Genomic DNA, 23,125 nt, shown 5'->3' with positions numbered 1-23,125 from the left:
TGCACGACAACGCGCCCGTTCACACGAGTCATGTTGCGACGGCTGCCATTCATCGATGCGGTTTTGAACAACTACGCCATCCACCCTACAGTCCAGACCTGGCCCCTAGCGATTTTTATTTATTCCCAAAGATGAAGAAAGAGCTGCGTGGAAAAAAATTTAGAGACGATGATGAAGTCAAGTCGGCGATTTCGGCGTATTTTGACGCCCAAGACAAAACCTATTTTTTCGACGGTATTAATAAGTTATATGCCAGATCCCAAAAATGTATTCGTGTTAAGGGGGAATATATTGAGAAGGAAAAATAACATAATGTATCATTTCATCTTTTTTCCCAGTCATTCCGCGAACTTTTTGACCTCCCCTCGTATATTGCATTATAATATTGAAATTAAATATGTACTTAAAATGATGTTTTGTTTTATTGTAAGTTGTAATCCAATAACTTTTAAATACATTATTCTACGGTAATATGAATACAATCGAGATACAGAATTATTTGAAGAAAATTGATCTCAGTATTCAAAATAATGTTTACGCAGCAAACCGATTGTCGATATACGTTGTAACGCCATGTTATATTGTCAACAATGTAGATAGTGAAAATAAGCCAGGCTCTCACTAGGTTGCAATACACATTGGTGAGCAGTGTCCAATAGGACAATACTTCAATTCATATGATCATCCAAGTCAGGGATTCCAGCTGAGGTTTTTACAAAGCAATTGCAGAATGTATATCCACAATACTACAAGAGTAAAGAATTTATTTACCGCAGCATGTGTTGCGAGTACTGTTTAATGTATCTATACTTTAAGTTTAATAAGAAGAGTTTGAATGATTTCATCAAATATTTTTAAAATGATACAATCTGCAACGATGTTTTATTATATACTTTATTTATATCATCTGTTAACTTAATAATAAACACAGCATAAAACTGTCGTTTTAATCGTTGTAACGAATGTGAGAGGTAATTTACTAATTACATCTATCACTTTCAAAGAATCGACATTGAGTCGCTCACCAATAATTAGGTTAATTACCAATGATTAGTAATGAGTATGGATCTGTTTAACTTAAAAAGCTAACTTTGTAACTATAAGAGATATCGAAAAACGGGTCAGCGCAATCGCTCGGAAATACATCAAAACCCCCAGTTTGACACCAAACTTTTTTTTTTTTTTTAGTAGGCATCACGAACAAGTGAGCCAGAACCGGCGAATCCCCACTACTGTGAGCCAGAACCGGCGAATCCCAACTACTTATACCAGAAGATCGCCAGTCGACCGACCATGGCGAAAGCCGTACTGCCGGTCGTTGATCAACTGGTGACCCTCAAGGTATACCAAGAGCTGGCGGTTAATTATGCTCTCCATGATTTTGGAGAGTAGGGAGGTAATAGCAATAGGCCTGTAGTTTACCGGATCCGAACTGTCTCCTTTTTTTGGGATCGGATGGACAAGGGCTGACTTCAATGAATCAGGGACTACGCCTTTTGAATAAGAGTGCCGGAATAAACACGTCAGCACCGGCGTCAACTCAGGGGCACACGTTCTAAGCACGATTGGAGAAATGCCATCCGGCCCGCTCGACTTCCTGACGTCCAACGAAAACAGAGCGCGCCTAACAGTTTTCTGTCGGAACTGTACTTCAGGCATGGAGCTCTGACACCGCGGGATGTTCGGCGGTGTTTTTCCGTTGTCGTCAAGATTCGAGTTGGAGGCAAAAAGAGTGCACAGGAAATCGGCTTTCTCTTTTGCCGTATGGGCCAGGGTGTCATTCCTCATGTGCAACGGCGGCATGGACGGCTGGTTGAAGTTACCAAGAGCAGCTTTCGACAACGACCAGAACTTGCGTGTTCCGGTCGGGTAACTGGAAAGCTGCTCGCCAATTTTGACGACGTACTTCGATTTCGCACGGGCGATTTGCCGCTTAAAAAATCTGGAGGCACGGTTATATTTCGTCTTCAGAACTTTGCAGTTCGGATCCTTTGAGCCCAGCGCCGTAACCCAAGTTCGATACGCCTGTTTTTTGCAGTCAGATGCTGCTTTAACTGACGCATCGAACCATGGCTGTGATCTGCCACCGATCAGTACTACAGAGCTTGGTATAAAAATATCCATGCCCTGCAGTATCACATCGGCTACTGCAACGGCGCAGGCACTCAAATTCAAATTCAAATATTTTTATTCAAAATAGGATTTATAATCACTTATTGAACGTCAAAATCTACCACCCATTCAAAAGAGACTGCCTCAGACCTGAGAAGAATGGGCGCAAGAAACTCAGCGGGCTTTTTTTTATATAAAATATGGATTACAATGTAATATCGTACAATAAACATTAATAATAAAGAGCCTGAGGGTGTTCGCTTTAATCCCAGTCCGTGGTGTCATTAAGAAAATCGTTTATGCTATAATAACCTTTCCCACACAAACGTTTTTTAACAATTCTCTTAAATTTCGTAACACATTTGTTTTGTACATTTTCTGGGATCATATTGTAGAAGCATATACATCGCCCAACAAAAGACTTACTAACTCGACCCAACCGAGTAGTAGGCATAACAAGTTTATGTTTGTTCCTCGTGTTAACATTATGAATGTCACAGTTTCTAGAAAATTCCTCAATGTGCTTATGAACATACAAAACATTATCAAAAATGTATTGAGAAGCAACAGTCAAAATGTTTATTTCTTCAAATTTTTCTGTTAATGATTCTTTAGGACCTTGGTTATAAATCGCGCGAATAGCCCTCTTCTGCAGCACAAAGATAGTATTAATATCGGCCGCACTGCCCCATAACAATATACCATAGGACATAATACTATGAAAATAACTAAAGTATACTAATCTCGCCGTATCTATGTCAGTTAACCGTCTGATTTTCTTAACCGCATATGCTGCAGAACTAAGCCTATTCGCCAATCCTTCAATATGGGGGCCCCACTGCAATTTGGAATCAAGAGTAATGCCAAGAAATATAGCAGATTCCACTGGTTTTACCACCTCTCCATTTAATAAAATATTCGCATCTACATTTTTGACATTTGGCGCGGTGAATTTAATATATTTGGTTTTATGATTATTTAACAATAAGTTGTTGGCGCTAAACCAGTACACGATGTCAGATAGAGCATTGTTTACTTCGTCATATAAAACTTGGCTTCGTTTCACTTTGAATATAAGTGAAGTGTCATCCGCAAACAATACCACCTTGTGTTTTTTTTCTACAAGGTTAGGTAGATCATTTATATAAATTAGGAAGAGGAAGGGTCCAAGAATAGAGCCTTGTGGTACCCCCATACCGAGAGGAGTCCCAGGAGATCTCCTGCCATTCACCTCGACCCTCTGAATCCTATTATTTAAATATGAGATCAGAAGATCGAGTGCAGATCCTCTTATACCATAGTGGCATAGCTTCCTGACCAGCGTTGAATGTTGAACACAATCAAAAGCCTTAGATAAATCACAGAAGATACCAAGTGCATTCTGTGATTCCTCCCAGGCCTCAAAAATATTCCTGATGAGTTCAACACCTGCATCCGTAGTCGAGCGTCCCCTAGTAAAGCTAAATTGTTTTATATGAAGTAACTTATAAGTGTTAAAGTGAGTAAGCATTTGGCTTAAAATAATTTTTTCAAAAATTTTACTAAGGGTCGGCAACACCGAAACAGGGCGATAATTATTCGGGTCAGAAGTGAGTCCCGATTTAAATATTGGTGTAATTTTACTATACTTCAGAAGGTCAGGAAACACGCCATGTTCAATACAGCTATTAAAAACTAGTGCTAGATATGGTGCTATGACGTCAATAACAGAACTTATTATTTTTACAGATATGCCCCATATATCAGCAGTTTTTTTCATTTCTAAGGATCTGAAAGTTTTAATTATTTCTGCTGGGCTAACAACACTGAATTTGAAATTTTGTTTACATTCCTTAACATTTTCCAAAAGAAGTGACTTGGCAACACTGGTGGAGGAGACAAGGGTGCTTGAGATGGAAACTGGAATGTCAGAAAAAAATTTCTCAAAAGCAGAAGCTACTTCCTGCTCAGAGTGGATTTTTGTATTGTTTTTTATTAGATTATATTCAAACTTGCAGTCTTTCGCTCTTCCAGATTCCAAGTTAATAACTTTCCAAGTCATTTTTATTTTATTTGAAGCATTTTTAATTATTTCTCTAATATGCATTGACTTAGCAATAGTACATACTTTCTTAAATAATTTTGAATAATTTTTCACATATATAAGGAAAGATGCATCATGATTACATGATGATCTCTCAGTATACAGTTCATATAACCGTTGTCTGCTTCTATGAATACCAGCTGTTGCCCAGTTGTTAAATGACACTGGGATCATTCGAAGGGAAACAAACCCTGCCCCAAGGGTAGGATGCAAAAAAGGAACGCATCCTATCCCAATCTGCTGACTTGTAGTGCCAAACGCGGCGGGTCGCTGGTGGTCTGCGACGTTGGCGTCGGATAGGCACTACAGTCCTGACCAGGCAATGGTCGGACGTTCCGAGAGGGGCGTCGACAGAGACCTGGTAACCATCTGGATGTGTAGTCAGCAGAAGATCTAATAAGGACGGCATGTGGCTATCCACATCCGGGAGCCGCGTTGGCGACTCAACCAATTGGGACAGACCATACGCCAATGCAAAATTATGCACAGATCGCCCTGCGTAGTCTGAAGTACGTGATCCAAGCCATTCGGCACTGTGCCCGTTGAAATCACCCAAGACTACGATATCAGCGGAGGGGATCTGAGCAAGCACGTCATCAAATGCCGCTTGAACGCAGCCCATGAGGTGATCCGTTTCTGCGTTACCACTATGGGACCTGTAGACACACGCATAGATGCGGACGCGGTCCTCTAAATCTACGCGGAGCCAGAGAGTAGAGAGGTCCCTACCCTCAAAATTGCCGAGACGGCGACAGCAGATATCCTCCCTAACGTACACACATACCCCGGCATGAGGCATGAAATTATGCTCAATTTTATACCCGGGGTACGTTAAATATGACGTATCGCTAGGTCAAGATATCTGCGGCTCTGTAAGGAAACACAAGGCCGGCTGCGCCGTCTCAAGGTGGTGGTGGACGGCGTTTAAATTGGAGTGAATTCCCCTGATATTACAGAAGTCCACATTAATCGTGGAGCGGGGTGCCGTGGTGTTGCTGCCCTGTTTGTCCTTAGATATGCGCGGTACTGTGCCCTCCCCAGAATACGAGGGGCAGCCCGAGCGAGAATGCTCGGGGAGGGATTCTCCGACCCTGGTAGAGCCGCTCTCATATTTTTGTTGGGGGGTGATGGGGAGGGGGAGGGGGGAAGGGATGGCCTCCGGTCCTCGACACTATCCTATGCAAAACATAGCGGCACTAGCCCGCTACTTCACGCCGGTATTCTGTGCGAGTGTGGTAAGTAACCCGGACGAGTCTGGCCCGATTGTGCTGACGTCATAAGACGGCAGCGTGACTCTCCCACTTTCAAAAAGCCCGTAGTCGCCTCTTACGACACCCTTGGACCTGGGACTACCCTATTCTTTTTACGCCCGGGGCAGCATAGGGCAGGGCAGCACAGGGCGATATTCGTTATTGTTGACCCCGAAAACCATTAAAATGACACCCATGAAGAGAAGTTGGTAAATTTCATAGACGCCATCTTGGATTTCGATTATGACCCAATATTCGTTATTGTTGACCCCGAAAACCATGAAAATGACACCCATGAAGAGAAGTTGGTAAAATTCATAGACGCCATCTTGGATTTCGATTTTGACCGGATATTTGTTATTGTTGACCCCGATAACCATGAAAATGACACCCATGAAGACAAGTTGGTAAATTTCATAGGCGCCATCTTGGATTTCGATTTAATATAGACCTTATAATTAGATATGAACTTATAAATCACTAATTCTTCAAAAAAATACAGAAACATAATTTTATGAAAATCTGACTGCGTACAAAATATGTAAAGTATCAAAGACAGTATTGTAGAGCTTATAAAAAATATTCATGTTCGTACAGCGATCTTTCCGAGTACGAGCTACTACTTACAATCGACACAGTGTCTACCCACGACGGCGGCCGAGCGCGGACTGACGTTGTTTCGATAGATCTCTCTGTGCAATTCGTACGGAGTGACAAAATAAAATAACCCTTAATACCACACTTTAAAGCTCATGCTCATCAGAAAAATATATGAATTTTAGACGGTTCATTTTTTTTTTTGAGATTATTTATGATATATTCAACAATACTATGCATGTCTCACAGGGTTCTTGAAAACTTTAAATTCTGAGCTGCACCATGATTGAACTTGTCGCCATTCGACATGTTAAGTGTCAGGAGCTCAGTAAATTATCTATCTATGATACAATTCAAACGGAAATAGACATACCGCTTACACAATACTGCTTGGCGGAAAAAAAGTGGTGCAGATTCATTTCATGACGAGCAACTGTCGCTTACACATGCAAAAATTTCCCTTTAACAGGCATCCCTTTATGCAGATATGCTCACAGATATTCAAGTGTGGCCAAACAACATGTATAAATATCTCCAATACCTAACATCACTCTCGGAAGCCTGCATCAGTCTGAAAAGGAGGTCTTTCTCGGACTGGTTAGAGATAGAAGGTAACCAGACACATAATGGCACAAACAAGAGGATAAGTTTGCAAAATATAACGGATCTGAACTAGCTAACTTAACCTAAGCAGCACAGGAAATACAGAAGCCAATAACATAGAATAAATGTTCTTGATTTATTTATTTATTATAAAAAAACAGTTTCTTAACAATTTGTTATGTTTTTAAAGTCATTACCCTCACTTCTAGTTTAATACACAAATAAAATTTGAAAAACAAAATTTTATGAACGATGTGGGACTCGAACCCACGACCTCCGGTGTTCCGTGCCGGTGCTCTAACCAACTGAGCTAACCGTTCGAGTGACGTATCGTCATAAAATCTTGTATGCTTTGTTCAACTCTCCAGTTGTGGCTTCATCTACGGGTACAGCTACGTCACTCGAACGTTTAGCTTAGTTGGTTAGAGCACCGGCACGGAACGCCGGAGGTCGTGGGTACGAGTCCCGCATCGTTCATAAAATTATGTTTTTCAAATTTTTAATTTTTTTCTTAAACTAATACAAAGTCCTGTAAAATTGTTTACACAGTGTGTCTACAGGATCGAGCAAGTCTCATACAATAAATCCTAAAACAAATTTTACAAATGTTACTGCAACCATAAATAATACTTCTATAGTTTTTTAAACGTATTATTGTTTGGTTCCCGTCGGATGTCCTCTGGCAAACTATTAAGCATATATGGTATTCATTTCTTTAAAGTTCTATCGCCAAAGTAATTGTTTACTCTAGGTACTGCATGTTTGCCTGATGTCATCAAACAGATGCTATGATTACGACTAATTATGTTATGAATTGTACAAACCATGTAAACAGCCCACAATGTTGAAAGAGAATAAGTGCCTATCCACTGCCAGGTAGTCCGCGAACACCTCCTGCACTTCTCTAACTGTTTCTTGCTCATCACATTCTGCTAATGTCTTCACATCTGCTTTTGATATTACATTGCTGAAGTCTACAACAAAATAATTTAATTGAAGTGATCAATAATTATGAATGAAAAATAATACTTGAAGTGTTACATTAATATATTAATTATTAATATAATTCCTTGTGCGGTGTTTCCGGGACGATACGTCATGGGTACCTTCAAAAAAAGCGCGTACACCTTCCTTAAAGGCCGGCAACGCTCTTGTGATTCCTCTGGTGTTGCAAAAGAATGTGGGCGGCGGTGATCACTTAACACCAGGTGACCCGTACGCTCGTTTGTCCATGATTATTCCATAAAAAAAAAAAACGACAACTACTTATTTATGCATGATCACCATTATTCAAAGACCAATTTAAACACATAAACACTGCATATTGTTTTGTTCCCAAAAATAAGCTATTTTAATTGTTTTTTGTTTTGAAAAGTCGGGAGGTTATGGCAATATGCCAATAATTAGCTATATCCAAGCTGTCGCCTTTTATGATCAGATGGAAAGGGCTAACTTCCATGATTTCGGGACTATGGTAGTACGTTTTGCGTATTAATAACGGAATAAACAGGGCATAAAATCTGATCATGATGGGAGGGACACCATTCAGCCCGCTCCACTTCTTAATGATCAATGAAAACATAGCTCACGGAACAGTTTTACATCTGAACTGTACTTTAGACATAGAGCTCCGATGTTCTTTCCCATTGACATGAAGTGTCAAGTTCGAGGTAAAAATAGTACCCAGAAGATCAGCTTTTTATGCTTTATGAGCCAGCGGATTATTGCTCAGGATGGTAACTAAAGGTAGTATTCACTACACACGTTATTCAATTTAAGACACCTTCCTATACTTGCTTGGGATTCAAACTGGGCACTCACATCAAAAAAGACTTATCTCTGAACAAATTACTAATTCTCAATTTGTGCCCACAGTATGTTAAATACTAAATACGCCATCTCACCCTGATACCCGCGTTACCAAGCTGTAACACATAATACCACCTTATTATGGAACATGTTTAAGTTAGTATAATTAATAAATAATTTAATTTTTTTATGACAATAAGGGACAAGACAAGCAGGACATTCAGCTGATGCTAGTTATAGCACCCTGCCCTGAAATTCTGAGGGCACTACAACTACACTCATTACCTTGAGACATAAGATGTCATTTGCCCAGTAATTTCCCAAGCGGCACCCTTCAGAACTACAAGTAATGTTCACACATTACTAAATATGCGCCGTTGCAGTACCCATAATCTAGGCGCTACCTGTGCTAAGGAGCCTCCCACTGGTATAATTATTATGATAATTAAACAAGAAATGCTGTTGGCTGTTTTTTAATTAAGAGCATTAAGTTATGGTTACTTTTATAGGTATTCATTGTAGTATCAAATTAGCTTAATTTGTTTCTTTCTATGGTTATGGAAAGCCACATAACATAACTTGTTAAGTACATGTACTTTCTAGTTTTGTGTGTTTATATTTTTATTAAATGTTTTGTGTGTTTTTAGCGAAATATTGTTTGTTTTACATTATATTGAAAATTACACTGATTAACTTGAAATGATGATATTAAAACTTATGTTATTTAATATAATATTATATACTCACATATAAAGTAGACGCCATATTTCGGGTACCTTAGTTCTCTTGACAATAATGCAATATTCTCTGATGTCGGTCGAATGAAAACAATACATTTCATGTGTTTTAGATTATCACATTTTGTATGGCTTTCTATCCTTTCAAATAGATATACTTCTTTTTGTAAAATCTCTGAGTGACTGAACACCATACTAACTATGCTGGTCTGAAAAATTCATTCAATTTATTGTATATTCTTGTCAATGTCCCAAGACTGACATAATAAAAACACATTTATGTAGACAATTTGCAAGATTAAATATACATTTTTAATTTATACCAATAACCCTGGGGACGTAATCTCTAGAGACTGAGGTTTGTAATCTAAATCAGTAATATATTTTAGTTTAAAAATTAAAAAAAATCTGTCCTACTCATTTAGTTTGATAATTACAATTATACATAATTATATCAAATTAAAATATAGGTATTTCACCACTGTTAACACCAGGAAAAAACATATATTTGTTATGCCTACTACTAGATTAAGGCCCGTATTAATAAACTAATCTCAGCTTTGAGCATGAGCTCAAGATTGTGCTCAAGTCTCTATTCTTGTTAATAAATTGGACTTGAGTGACTAACCTCAAACTTAATCTCAATTGAGAGTTGTCAAAAAACGTTCATATTAATAAATCAAACTGGGCGACCTCAAGTGCGTATTTGGAATTGGAAGAATCAAGGGGGGGTTCGACCATGACTTGAGCAGCAGTTTTAACCAAGAAAAATAATTATTTGAAGCGAAAACATGTCAATAAATGAAGTTATTGCTGATATCGAATATTATAACGATATTTTATGGCCTATGTGGATTTGTTTGCCTAAGCAGTATATCAGAGATGCCAGGAATCCATTTGAAGACTGTGATTTAAAATATTTGGAACTATCCTGGCTTAAAATATGTTAAAGTGCTATTTAAGTAGCCTACTTACAGAATAAACAACTGAATTTGAATTTGAAAATTTGGTTTTTATTTCATCATCCTAGTTGCATAGCAGCAATAGTTTAGCGAACTGCTTCACAGCTATTATAGCCCGTTACTAATGTCAATTCCTAAATATAAAATAACGGGTTGCACTCCGGGAAAAGGCAAACTTCTACTGTTTATCCATTGCATCAAACAATATCATTTTTAAATTCTTGCAACAACAACAATTTGTATTTTGTGGCTTTTTGAAACAAACCAATGTTGTAGGACTTGACTATTGTCTGTCTGTCCTGTCATTTACATTTAGTGTCAGGTACCTAAGCTGCCTCTTGTTTGTTGTTGTTTGATTAATGCCTGATAACTTACCAAAAGAATTAAATTGAGATAAATTATTGTATCACAAAAATAGTCATCAAAATAATCAAAAAAGATGAAAATAATAAAGCATATTAATTATTTAAAATTGAATAAAGTAAAAACATTGTCTTAAATTTATAAATACCAAAACGTTGCAAACTATTTACTCCCAACTCATTCAATTTGGCTCAATTTTGGTAACTAGGCCAAGAAATAAAGAAAAAAAAACATGAATTCGTCTCCAGCTGCTACTTGAGAATAATGTTAGCTGAGTTGAACATAAGTAGCGTCTATTAATTAGCGACAGAATTAAGGTGTCGCTCACGCCTCAAGTCAGTCTCATCTGAGACACACTCAAGTTCTGGTTAGAGATTGATCTATTAATATGGGCCTAAGTTGAGTTAGTTAGTCTTTTCTTGGGCAATGCATATAGCTTTTACACCATAATCCCAGATATTTCTAAAAAACAAATGTGTTATGAAATTCAAAAGTATTGTTGAACAAAATGTTTGGGTAGTAAAGTTATCAATATAAAAATCCCCAAGAACAGGCACCACAAGCAGCACCTGTTCACAAGCATGACACATGGACCAGCCATCTCTTCATCATAATCTGTTGTTATTTGTATATTATAAATGTATAAATTTTTAGCAAAAACAGCACAGCTAGTATAATACCTACACATTTTAAAATAAACAAAAGTAAGGCTAGTAAAATTCGTGAAAATTCCTCTGGCTTGCAGGAGGTTTGATCACCAAGATCATTGTCATCAAATAAACTGTTTATTTATTGATCACATTGATATTAATTTAATGATTATGTATATCAGAAACATAAAATTAAATTTAAAAGTTTTTAATAGATGAAACTTAAAGGATATCCTTACTGTCTCTTTATCCATTAGAATCACTTTCATTCCAGGTCCACTTTCTTCTGTCATTTTTGTAATGTACATTTTCACAGCTTGGATCACATTCATTTTGTAATTTGTTTATATGGTTACAGATACATATAACTGTTGACACAATTTACTATTTAAAGAAATATGTACTTGTATTAAAATCCAATAATTTGTGTTTCTACTTTCGAAGTAAATACAACGGTAAATATTTTTTTTTTTGGGATTCTATGTAAATAATAAATAATCAACTAAAAGTCCGACAACTTCACGGGACCTGTCAGGCTGTCACCTGGCTCGAATGATAGCTATTAGCTATAGCGAGTAGCAAGAAAAACCGGTTTAAACCTTCAACTTGCCCTTACGAATTGTTCACGGCAGTGTGGGAAGACATTGTGGTGGCAGATGGATATCGAGACAGTATTCTAATATTAGGGGTAGTGAAGTATTAAGGGGAGTATTTTCAAAGAGTGGTAACACGACAAATGGTGTTATGAATTTCTTCTGGCAGTCGATGACCATTTCCCAACAGACGTATGTATGGCCGGTGTATCGGCATCCCTTTACTGTCACAGATCTGCATAGCAATATATGTTGGACGTGTCCAACATAATATCATTGATAATAACCGTCCACAACGACCTGTATGCTGCGCCGTGTGAGGAAGATGGTGGTTAACTGGCATAAACTCTCGGTAAGACCAAATCATGGAAGCCGGTGTCCATCTGTTTTTAGGTATGCGTGATCGACCGACCATGCCCTGGCGATAGCCGTCAGGATCCAGTCACTTATTGATTATAACCGATATCTAAAAATCGTCTTATCGATAAATCGATATCAGATCGCCATCTCTATGTGTGAAGCACTGTTGCCAAGTAGGGTACCCTTTAGGCCTTAGGGTATATTTACCCTATATTTTGTGTAAAAATGATTTAAGTAATTTATTTTCTAGGTATCTGGGTTATTTTATAACTTTAAAGTTAAAATATTTTATGAATCTACCAAGGAACCAACTACCAAGGAACCTTCCAAATGTCAGCGAATTAATAATGATTTAGATATGTAAAGAGAGACGTTGCGTCTCACCCACTGTAACTGTGCTAGTAACTGATTTGACCCTTCTGGAGGGTTCGTAGCTGCTACGTAAATCGGCACTGGCTATGTTGCTATGCTGTCTACTTGAAACGTTTATGCAAAAAACAATCATATATCGTGAACTTATTATGTTAAATTTGTTTCGTAAATGTATAAATTCTTTCATTGAGAGTGAGAGTGAGTGACATTGGTATTGTCTGAGACCCAGTATTCTTATACTAGCTTGTGCGACATAATGTGATGTCTTAGAGTGGTGATACAATGAATGGAGTGTTAAGCGTTCATGAGTGAAAAAATATTCTCAAAATTATAATAAGGAAGGGAATTAATAAGTTTGAGTTTACGCAGAAAAATTGTTAGAACTACTTTGGTCGTAATGTGCTGCAGTTTAGTATGTGGAATACTAGGACATACAAGAGTGTTTTGCTTTTTCACGGTTTCCCCATGCTTTAATAGCACCATATTCAACTTTATAAACAGCTTACTTTTACTCCGCAGTTTTGGTAGTTGTCGAGGCTGTTTTCACGAAAAGCACTTGCTGACTGGACTTTGCCTGCGTTTTTTTGCTTTTTGTGGGGTACTAATGTGACATCGCAATATTTGGATCTAGCATAGTTTTCTCCAGTGGGGTTAGGACAAATCGAAACTTAAAGGATATCCTTACTGTCTCTTTCTAAAAAAAATCGAGTCTAAAAATAAATAAAAAGTGTTGACATACCACCTTATCGTAGTAGTAGTGTTCTGTGCATACCATCTACGTCAAAATCAATGCTAATTACTCAATTATAAATATCCATCACTACTATTAAATATTAAACACGTAGGCTAATTAAAAACGTAGATTATATGAAATCCTGCCATGAATTGATAGAACTTAGAAGAACAAGGGATGTTAAAATATACAGAACAAAATGCAGTATGCTGATAAAAACATTTTCGGTCCAGTAATAATGAAAAAAATATTTCATATAATATGTAATTCTCCATATTCACTTAAGTATTGTTAATAAAATTACGGATATAGCAAAGATATACTATGATTTGGTATTTTCTTAAGATAAAGCAGGATTTAATTACGATGTTTTATAGATACATACAAATTTGTAAATGGGATGCAAACACCATCTATGGAATAGCATTTGCTAGAGCAAAAAAAGTCACTTTGTATTTTGTGTAAATTTGGCTGAAGTTCAACGGGATATATAATATATATATAGATGCTGGTTGTGATATAAGATTTCTACGTTTCATAAGAATAAAAGACAAAGTAGAAATAGATTTCTACTTTGTCTTTTGTCGGTGCCTAGGTCTTCAGTGGCTGTACAAAAGTCCTTCTTGTTATATTCAGTCAAGAATATACTTAGAAATAGGCTATCATTGCCAATGACACAATGTCATGTCCGTTAGATTCAGCATAAAAATATTTTATAAATCTTTTGTTAATTTTATCCTTACAAAAGCAATATTGTAGATATTCAACAGTAACATGCGTGATAGTGTTGGTGATACAGAACCTGCAGAAAATACTTGTGTTTTTACGTGCCAATTCTAAATTATATTTATTGACGTTTTATTTACAAAGAAAGAAAACACAGAACGGAATTATTATTTAAGTTTTTAATTTCAGAAAAAATACAGAATAGATTCTGTAATTTAATAAATAGAGGGTTAATTGTCATCAAGCCTAGGGTAATATAAAAATTTGACCTGGAAACAATGACAGTGCAAACTGCGGGTCTATGGAATTGCATCCCGTGCCATTAAATAATAAAAAAAAAAAGTGCAAACTGCGAAGTGCGAACAAGTTGCGATTTGGAATTTGGTTTATGAAGGTCGGTTAGGTCGTGCCGGTTTCAATTAAAACTTGGAAGTCCTAAATTTTTAAAGTATTTTTAAAATATTAATAATATATTCAAATATGTTCTCGCGAGTACTTAAACCTGTGGCTTCTGTAGCTGTACAAAATGGTGCTAATAATTTTTCCACTTCAAGCACGGTAAGGATATTTCATAATTCATGGCTACCTCAGCAGATAATTACCGCTTTATGGCTTCTTCAATGCATAGCTATCCAACAAGTTCATTATTTTTAGAAAAACTTCAAAGTGGTGGTAGCCGGTGCTGCTGGTGGTATCGGTCAGCCTTTAGCTCTACTTTTGAAGCAGAATCCACTAGTAACAAGACTCGCTCTGTATGATATCGCTCCAGTCACCCCAGGGGTTGGAGTGGACCTGTCCCACATGGATACCCCAGCCAAGGTCACTGGACACAAGGGACCCGAAGAACTTGGTGCTGCAGTTCAAGGTAATGTCATAGTATCAAAAATAACCTTCAGTTTAAGTTTTATAGGTTATGTTATTACATAACAAGTCATTGCCTTGAAAATATTGGTGTCATAACCATTATCTTATTGTTTATCTATACATAAGTTTGATAATATAATAAAAGAAAACAATTATATCCATAAAAAATATTTTAGTAAAATAATGTACATCAGACATTACAAAATTTGTATTGAATAGTAGGATCTGAGCTTTATGTGCTATGTTAATAAAACTTACCACAAAAATGTGATATTTTTGTTACAGTTACTATCCAATATTAGTATGTTCAATATTATTGTTAATGAAATAGTTCAACATTTATTTAGAATTCTATTTACACAATGCTAAAGTTGGTAGTAGTAGAAGACATGGATTATAGTGTTTCTTACATAAAAGGATGATATTATGTAGCTATTTACAGATTTTAAGGTCAGAAGATGAGCTAAATGTTCACATATTATTACTTACTATATTAATGCCCATCCAACCAACATTCTAGGCAGCACATTAATAATTACCAGCTTGAGAGATAAGTTGCTAAGTCTCAGTATCATAGCAATTTCACTAGGCACTCTTCAAAATGAAAACACAAATAACACAGTTAAAAAGAGTAACTTGATTATAATGCATTCTGTCCCCATATACGAATGAAAGGTACTGAAATATCAATTTTACTAAATAAATAAATTCACAATTGTGCAAAACAATAAGTAGAATGACAAACTGTACCCTTATGGCTCCCAAGACGCCTCACAATTGGAAAAGTGCAAAATGGTCATCACTATGTGTGTCTCATGCACTCAAAAAATTCAAACTTTTTTAAGAGGAGTGAATGTATAAATATACTATCTTTGATGATGTTATGAAACCTCTTAACAATATGCTTTTTAAAAATGTAGTTATCCAGCAAGACTGCACCTAATCACAAAGCAGGGACTTTAACAGATGTAAAGACTTGCCCTGGTCTAGTCCAGATCTGAACCCCTTGCAAATTCTGGTCAGTGTTAAGGAGACATGGCCTGAACTAAAGAATATGCCACATCAAGTCATTTAAGCATTCTAGAACATGCAGTGACTACAATTCCCTTAGAAAAAGGGTGTATAATAAAATAGATTAAAGCCTTGCAGTAGAGCTAAAGGTAGTCATTCAATAGATATTTTTTTAATTATTTATTTATTTTAATTGTTTTCCATACAACTTAGTTACAAAACAAAATTAAAGTAGTAAATTATCACATGCACCTCATAAGGCATAGCAATGAATAACAGAAGGACAGACATTCATAAATTTTTTTCCTCTAAGTATTCATTAATAGAATAGTAACTTTTTTTCCAAAAGTAAGTTATTCAAAGAGCTTATGAATTTTTTCACATTGTTTTTGGCTTTAAAGTGTTCTGGTAAATTATTATAAATTTAAATTGACAAATTCAAATATTTTTATTCAAAATAGGATGTGAAATCACTTATTGAAAGTCAAAAAACTACCACCCATTCCAAAATGAATGCCTCAGGCCTGAAAAGAATGGGCGCAACAAACTCAGCGGGCTTTTCTTTTCATCAAAAATATGTTTTACAATTAAAGTAACATTGTACAATTAAACTTATTATTTAATAGCCTGAGGGCGGTCACTCCATTCCCAATCTGTGGTATAATTAAGAAAGTCATGTATGTTATAGTAACCTTTACCACACAAACGTTTTTTAACAATTCTTTTGAATAACGTAACACCTTTGTTTTGAACATTTTCTGGGATCTTGTTGTAAAAGCATATACATCGCCCCACAAAAGACTTACTAACTCGACTTAGCTGAGTAGTAGGCATCATCAGTTTATGTCTGTTCCTGGTGTTAACATTATGGTTATGACAGTTTCTGGCAAATTCACTTATGTGCCTATGAACATACATTATCAAGAATATATTGAGAAGCAACAGTCAAGATGTTAATTTCTTTGAATTTTGCTCTCAATGATTCCCTAGGACCTAGGTTATAAATAGTGAGAATAGCCCTCTTTTGCAGCTAAATATTGTATTAATATCGGCAGAGTTGCCCCATAGCAATATGCCATAGGACATAATACTATGGAAATAACTAAAGTATACTAGTCGTGCCGTATCTATGTCACTTAATTGTCTATTTTTTTTAACCGCGTATGCTGCAGAACTAAGTCTGTTCGCCAATCCTTCAACAACTAAAAAATATACAGTATACTAATCTATATATAATAGAGAATGTATGTTTGTATGTTCCCTAATAACTCCCTAAACTATTCGACCGATCACAATGAAATATAAATGTAATAGTTTTGTTAAAGCTCAAGGAAGGTTGACATATATAGTTTGTCGTGTCACGATACCACCCACGCATTTACCATATCTCTCGAACTGTTTATTGACAGAACAAGTCTGTCGGGTCAGCTAGTATTATCTAATGGAAAAATTGGTGTTAAGGTATAATTGTTGTTTATATTAAGTATATTTCTTATATCTTTATATATGTAATAAATTTAGCAATAGAAAATGAAGTTAGTTACATGTGAAATTTATTATGAATGGCTTTCATCTGATGGTAAAGTCAAAATTGGCTGTCTTAGTAGAGTAATCAGATATCTGTTTCATGTTATTTTTACTGATTTGATTTGGTAAAAAATCATCTTTAAAATGATAAATATAATTGCATACACAGATGCTGATGTTGTGGTTATCCCTGCTGGTGTACCCCGCAAGCCTGGTATGACCCGAGATGATCTCTTCAACACCAATGCCTCTATTGTCAGAGACCTTGCCGCTTGTGTTGCAGCCAAAGCACCTAAAGCAATTCTGGCCATTATAACCAATCCTGTCAACTCAATGGTACCCATTGCATCAGAGGTTTTGAAAAAGGTAACATTAAAAATCATAGTAACTATATATTGAATAATTCTTGCAAATTATTTTTTAATTTTTATTTATTTACATTATCAGAGAACCACACAGGTTTGTAATATATGCTAACAAAGAGTTAAATTTAGGTATGTTAACTACAGAACATTAGTGCCAGTTAAAAATATTGTCTATATATATTTATTATATGTGACTTAAAAAGTATGATTTACAGTTTTTTCTTAATATTATGAGGTTTTATACGGTCCCATACATCAATGGGTAATTCATTAATTAGGTGAGGATAGGAAGGCATTCGTGCGTTTGCCATATCTATTGAGCGCGCTGTACCCCGCGTGTGTACTTTATCCCAGTATACATTGTGGAAAAAGTTTTCTTTTAAAATTGAATATTTTAACAGTACCTACACTGGTAAAATTTTACAATGATTAAAAAGTTCAGTTGCGGAATAGTCACTATATTATTTGTTAGGGATAAGTTTTAATATTGTTTTTATAATAAGCAATTTCCAAATTCTGTTCATTGACCTAATTTCTGGGCACAAAAGATCTATAATCGTAATCTAGGTGGATTTTTGGAATAGGTCTTGAACTCGTGTAAATATCTTCTACAATATATTCCTACAGTTATTCCAATTATTATGAGAGTTAAATCATGCAGATAGATTACGTAATGTGTTTATCTCTATTTTTTCATCATTGGCCTTGCTTATCAATGAAACAATAGTCTTGAGATATCACTATACACTGTAAGTCATATACAGGGTGTTAAAAAATCCTGTACTATATCTTGAGGCGTATATTTTGGGATCAAGTAGTGAGAACAAATAAATATTGATTTTACAGGAAATAATCACATTAAAAAAAGTATAAAAAAAGGATTATTAATGTACCCAATTCTAAAAGTTTGGACACCTCTGCCTGCCGCCATTTTAATTTTTCCCCGCCCACACACCCATTTCACTCATGTACCCTTCGAAAGATGTGCGGACGGCGGTCGGGCGGCGGTAAAAACTAAAGTTTTGTTTTCATAATAAACATCGCCCGCCTTATTCGTTTGAGACGACGCGTCGCGCAGCTGCTGATGTACGCCAATCAAAGGGGTTTTGATTTTTTATTTTATTTTTAGTGATGTGTTTGCATTCAACTTATATGAATATTTCTCAGTTTTACCTGAATTATGTTGTTAAAATAACATTCATAGAACCATAGCCAATGTACTAGTAAGTATATTATTAATGAAGCCGTAAGCAATATGCAGTACATCCAACAGTGTCACAATCACTACATACTGAATACTGAATAGTAGTGAAGAACAAAAATTATTTCTATTAATTATGGAGTTCATCACCAACTTCTAGTTGATGAATACTTTCATGTTATAACCACATTAACATTTGGCTCAGTACCAGGGCCAATCCAATACTTAATCCTTAGTTTTGCACTCTCTCGAGTCATACAAAGTTGCTATAGTCGCTTGGCTGATAATACGGTTTTTCTTAACTGCACCCTTGATCGTAAGGAGGCGAGCAGATTGCTACATGTCCAAACTAGATATAGATTCTAAATAGATTTACATACAATTTTATTGCCCACATAATTTAAGAAATAACAACTCCTTTATAGTTTTACTTATTACTATCGTTGTTGAATTATCAGGCAGGCGTGTACGACCCAGCTCGTGTACTGGGTGTTACGACCCTCGACGTGGTCCGCGCGGCCGCCTTCATTGGAGAGATCAACGGAGTGGACCCGCGCTCCGTCACCATCCCCGTGATTGGTGGCCACTCCGGGGTCACCATCATCCCGCTGCTCAGCCAGAGCCAGCCCGCAGTCAAGTTGTCAGACCAGGCCAAGATCAAGGCCCTCACTGAGAGGATTCAGGAAGCTGGTACTGAGGTAAGGAATATTGTTTTCCATGCATATGAATTGTTATTGTTCTTTACAAATTTAATTGATCATCAATCAAGCAACATAAACACTGTTTTTATCTTTTCAGGTAGTGAAAGCCAAGGCTGGCGGCGGTTCAGCCACACTCTCGATGGCGTACGCGGGCGCTCGTCTCACCAACTCTGTCCTCAGAGGACTTAAGGTAAACCTTCACTCACTTATTACATTACAATTAATGTATCAATGATTGTGGGTGTGGTGGATTAGTACCAATAATTCACTACCTTTTAAAATAAACTAAGTGAGTTACACATATTATGTTACATTATAGGATGTAAAGTGAAGTAAATAATTTTATGGGTCAAATGTCTCCTTGTCTTGTAGATAGGACCACCTCTCATAATTGCCAAATATAAAAAAATGTTTCCTTTTTAACCACTTTGATAAGTAGGACTAGTTAACTTTTAAGCGAGTTTTATTTAGGTGGCTTTGCAGTTTTTCGCGATATTTTTGTGTTCTATTGGAAATTGCCTCCTTAACAGTTATAGTTCCGTCCAGATTCCTTATTACCTCCAGTTTTACCTTTTTAAAAAATGTAACTACCTATTCAATGATGTGTTTAGGACTTTTTAATAGTCCTGTGAGAAAATGTGATTCACATTATACTAAAATAATCATTGTATCACCTATATAATGTAATGGATTGGTGAATAATTTTCTTGACATTTTTTAGGAAATCTCAAGGCTTTTGTTTTTATTTACATATAATTACTGTATATCACTATCTATCTATATATACCATTGAATGTATCAAAATATAATAACTAGTCTCAGATTTCCAATATTATAACAGATTTCCAATGCTTCATATTAGGAAAGTGTATTAAATATTATCTTTTTTTAATGAGGATCTCTTTTCTTCTGTATTTTGTATAGTTGGTCTATTTTGATCATAATAAATTAGAAATAGTTATTACTAGTTAGTATATTTACTAGAGATTAATAGGAAATAACATTGAAGTTAAATTGTATCAACAGGGTGAATCCAATGTGGTGGAGTGTGCCTACATTAAGTCAGATCTCACGGAGGCAGCTTACTTCGCAAACCCAGTCCTTTTGGGCAAGAATGGAGTGGAGAAGAACCTAGGATACGGAAAACTTAACGAATTTGAACAGCAACTGTTGAAGGCTGCCATCCCCGAACTGTTGAAGAACATCAAAACCGGAGAGGAATTTGTCAAGAAGTAAACGAATCAGTTAGTGATCAAGACAAGCGAAAGTGTAGGTTTAAGTAAATTAGTAATTCTATAGTAACATGATATTGAATGTAAGTAGAACAATTATTATATGAATGATTCTTCAGTAGTGTGATATCGGAATATCATATTTATATTAAAATCCTGTTTTTCATAATTAAAGAAAACTTTTTTGCTTTAAATTTTTGCTGAAATTGTTTTTTATTAGTTTTTATCCTCGCAGATGTCAAAATTTTTATAAAAAATGTATGTATATCATCGATTGAAAAATGATTTATATGAATAGGTATTTCAGTAAATTTACTTTACTTGCATTTTAAATCAAGTAATATTTTATAAGTTATTTATTTCTGCTTGTTTTCGGTTACAAAGTAACAACACTGCAAGTGTAAATAGTGTGATTATATTGTGTTTATGTATTTCTGAATAAATTTTTTATATAGAACAAGATATTTTTTCTACCGTTTCCAATTGTTTTGTTTCGATCAAAATCGAAACTACTAAAAAAGTTGCTAAAGCTGGGTCGCATCATATTAGCTGTTATAGTTAACACTGACTTTAACATAGACATGCGGAATGTGTTGTACTTATGTGTATTCCTTGGTAACATTAATGTTGTAAAGTGATATATCAAGTCAATAAATATTGTCAAATGGTGCAACAAATTAATTGTTTAATTTAACATGTTTCTTATTGCTAAAGTTAGTTGTGCAACCCAGCCTTAGTAAAGCATATTATTCAGAATTCGACACTATTGATAAATTAAAGATAAAGAATTATAATCTTAAATGTAGGTATAGGATTTCTAATTCTCTGAAATTTTTTCGGATGGAATGGATATGAAACTAATTTGCAATTATATAAAAACTAATTTGTTTTAGTAAAATAACGTAACATAATAAACTATACAGTCCTCAAACTGAAAAAAAAAAACAAAGAAAAAAAGATGTGTGTGTGTGTGTGTGTGCAAGTCACACAGTAGAAGTGAAACTTTTGAAAAGTATTTAAAAAATGAACAGTTGCTTCATGTAAACTGTATATTTATAAATATCTACATAAAAAAAATTATTAGAATTATTGAAAACAATTCAAATTTCATCTTTTTCAATGAGTATTTTTAATCAGGGGTGCGGTACAATAAATTGAGATGCATATAGAGTATCAGGATAAATGTAAGGTTTACTATTTTTCATCAAACTTAAAAATTATTTAATGTATACAATTATATTACTTAAATTACAAGTTACAGAACTTAGCTTTACAAACCTCATATACGTCACTTGAGGCATATATTTATCCCCCTCCATCTTGTGTGCTTATAATTTATTGTACTCAAACTTACTATCACATATAACAAGTTGATGCAACCCATGCATTTTAAATGGTGACATAGAGATCTCAGCACAAACCAGCTATGTATCCAACTATTTCCTATATATTTTCACAAGCTTGGTTATGATCTAGTAAACGAGACTTTATGCCTCCATTTTCTTCTAAGTTATCTTATCTATTAATTATATACCGTCACTTTCATTCTCATTTGCATCACCAGTCCGTGAAGATGTAGCAGTTGTATTAATATTATGTAGTGAAGAAGAACACATCAAAATACTGACGTTTTCTAGTGTTTCGCGTTCGTGTTCATTAGCACACAGTTTCCTGATTTCAACAATTTTAGTTCCATGTGGCACAACAATTTCCATAAGATGCCTTTTAGTTGTTTGGCATTAGGGTGTTCATTATAACCACGTATACCCCCAAAAATCATGTTGCACGGCGGTCATATTGGATTTCAAAAATCATCCCAACTTCGTTCTCTGCACCCTTGATAACCTTGGATACCGATATCCATAATTTTGCGCGGCGGCCATCTTGGATTTTTAAAAAATGATCCCAAGTTCGTTCTCTGCACTCTCGAGAACCTCGGACACGATATCCATAATGTTTAAAACATAATTTTGCATGGCTGCCATCTTGGATTACAAAAATGATCCCAAATTCGTTCTCTGCACCCTCGAGAACCTCGGATACGATATCCATATTGTTGAAAACATAATTTTGCACGGTTGCCATCTTGGATTTAAAAAATAATCCCAAATTCGTTCTCTGCACCCTCAAGAACCTCGAATAGAATATCCATATTGTTGAAATCATAATTTGACGCGTCGGCGTAAATAATAGTTTTATTAATAATAGCTGGCAACGGTGCGCCTCTATCGTCTCGCATTTTCCTTTCATCGAGTTTCAAATCACAACGATTCT

The 23,125-nt window shown here is 35.6% G+C and overlaps 2 protein-coding genes across 2 annotated transcripts in view; one reads left to right on the top strand and one right to left on the bottom strand.

Annotated features, from left to right (window-relative positions):
- The window catches only part of LOC126969840 (vacuolar protein sorting-associated protein 45), a 38,491-nt gene extending 26,559 nt beyond the window's left edge, over positions 1 to 11,932 (bottom strand). Inside the window, exons 1-3 of the mRNA XM_050815408.1 lie at positions 11,406 to 11,932; positions 9,202 to 9,400; positions 7,470 to 7,619 (exon numbers count right to left, since the gene is read on the bottom strand). Of these exons, the coding sequence (XP_050671365.1) occupies positions 7,470 to 7,619; positions 9,202 to 9,400; positions 11,406 to 11,498 (442 nt within the window). The 5' untranslated portion in view covers positions 11,499 to 11,932. The remainder of the gene's footprint in view (positions 1 to 7,469; positions 7,620 to 9,201; positions 9,401 to 11,405) is intronic.
- Positions 11,933 to 14,311: 2,379 nt separating this feature from the next.
- On the top strand, positions 14,312 to 21,311 carry LOC126969842 (malate dehydrogenase, mitochondrial). Its single transcript, XM_050815413.1, has 6 exons — positions 14,312 to 14,508; positions 14,605 to 14,815; positions 17,522 to 17,718; positions 19,377 to 19,616; positions 19,717 to 19,809; positions 20,646 to 21,311. Exons 1-6 carry the CDS (start codon positions 14,431 to 14,433, stop codon positions 20,853 to 20,855), a joined length of 1,029 nt encoding a protein of 342 aa, XP_050671370.1. The 5' UTR covers positions 14,312 to 14,430; the 3' UTR covers positions 20,856 to 21,311.
- Positions 21,312 to 23,125: the final 1,814 nt, after the last annotated feature.

Source organism: Leptidea sinapis, chromosome 19 (assembly GCF_905404315.1).
Source record: "Leptidea sinapis chromosome 19, ilLepSina1.1, whole genome shotgun sequence".
In the NCBI taxonomy this organism is placed as follows: Eukaryota; Metazoa; Arthropoda; class Insecta; order Lepidoptera; family Pieridae; genus Leptidea; species Leptidea sinapis.
This window is presented reverse-complemented; position numbering and strand designations above follow the sequence as displayed.

Excerpts from the sequence above, each read along its gene's own strand:
- LOC126969842 (XM_050815413.1), top strand. The coding sequence starts at position 14,431 with ATGTTCTCGCGAGTACTTAAACCTGTGGCTTCTGTAGCTGTACAAAAT. Across the intron at positions 14,509-14,604 it reads ATTTTTCCACTTCAAGCACG|AAAAACTTCAAAGTGGTGGT; the intron begins GTAAGGATATTT and ends CATTATTTTTAG. Across the intron at positions 17,719-19,376 it reads CATCAGAGGTTTTGAAAAAG|GCAGGCGTGTACGACCCAGC; the intron begins GTAACATTAAAA and ends TTGAATTATCAG.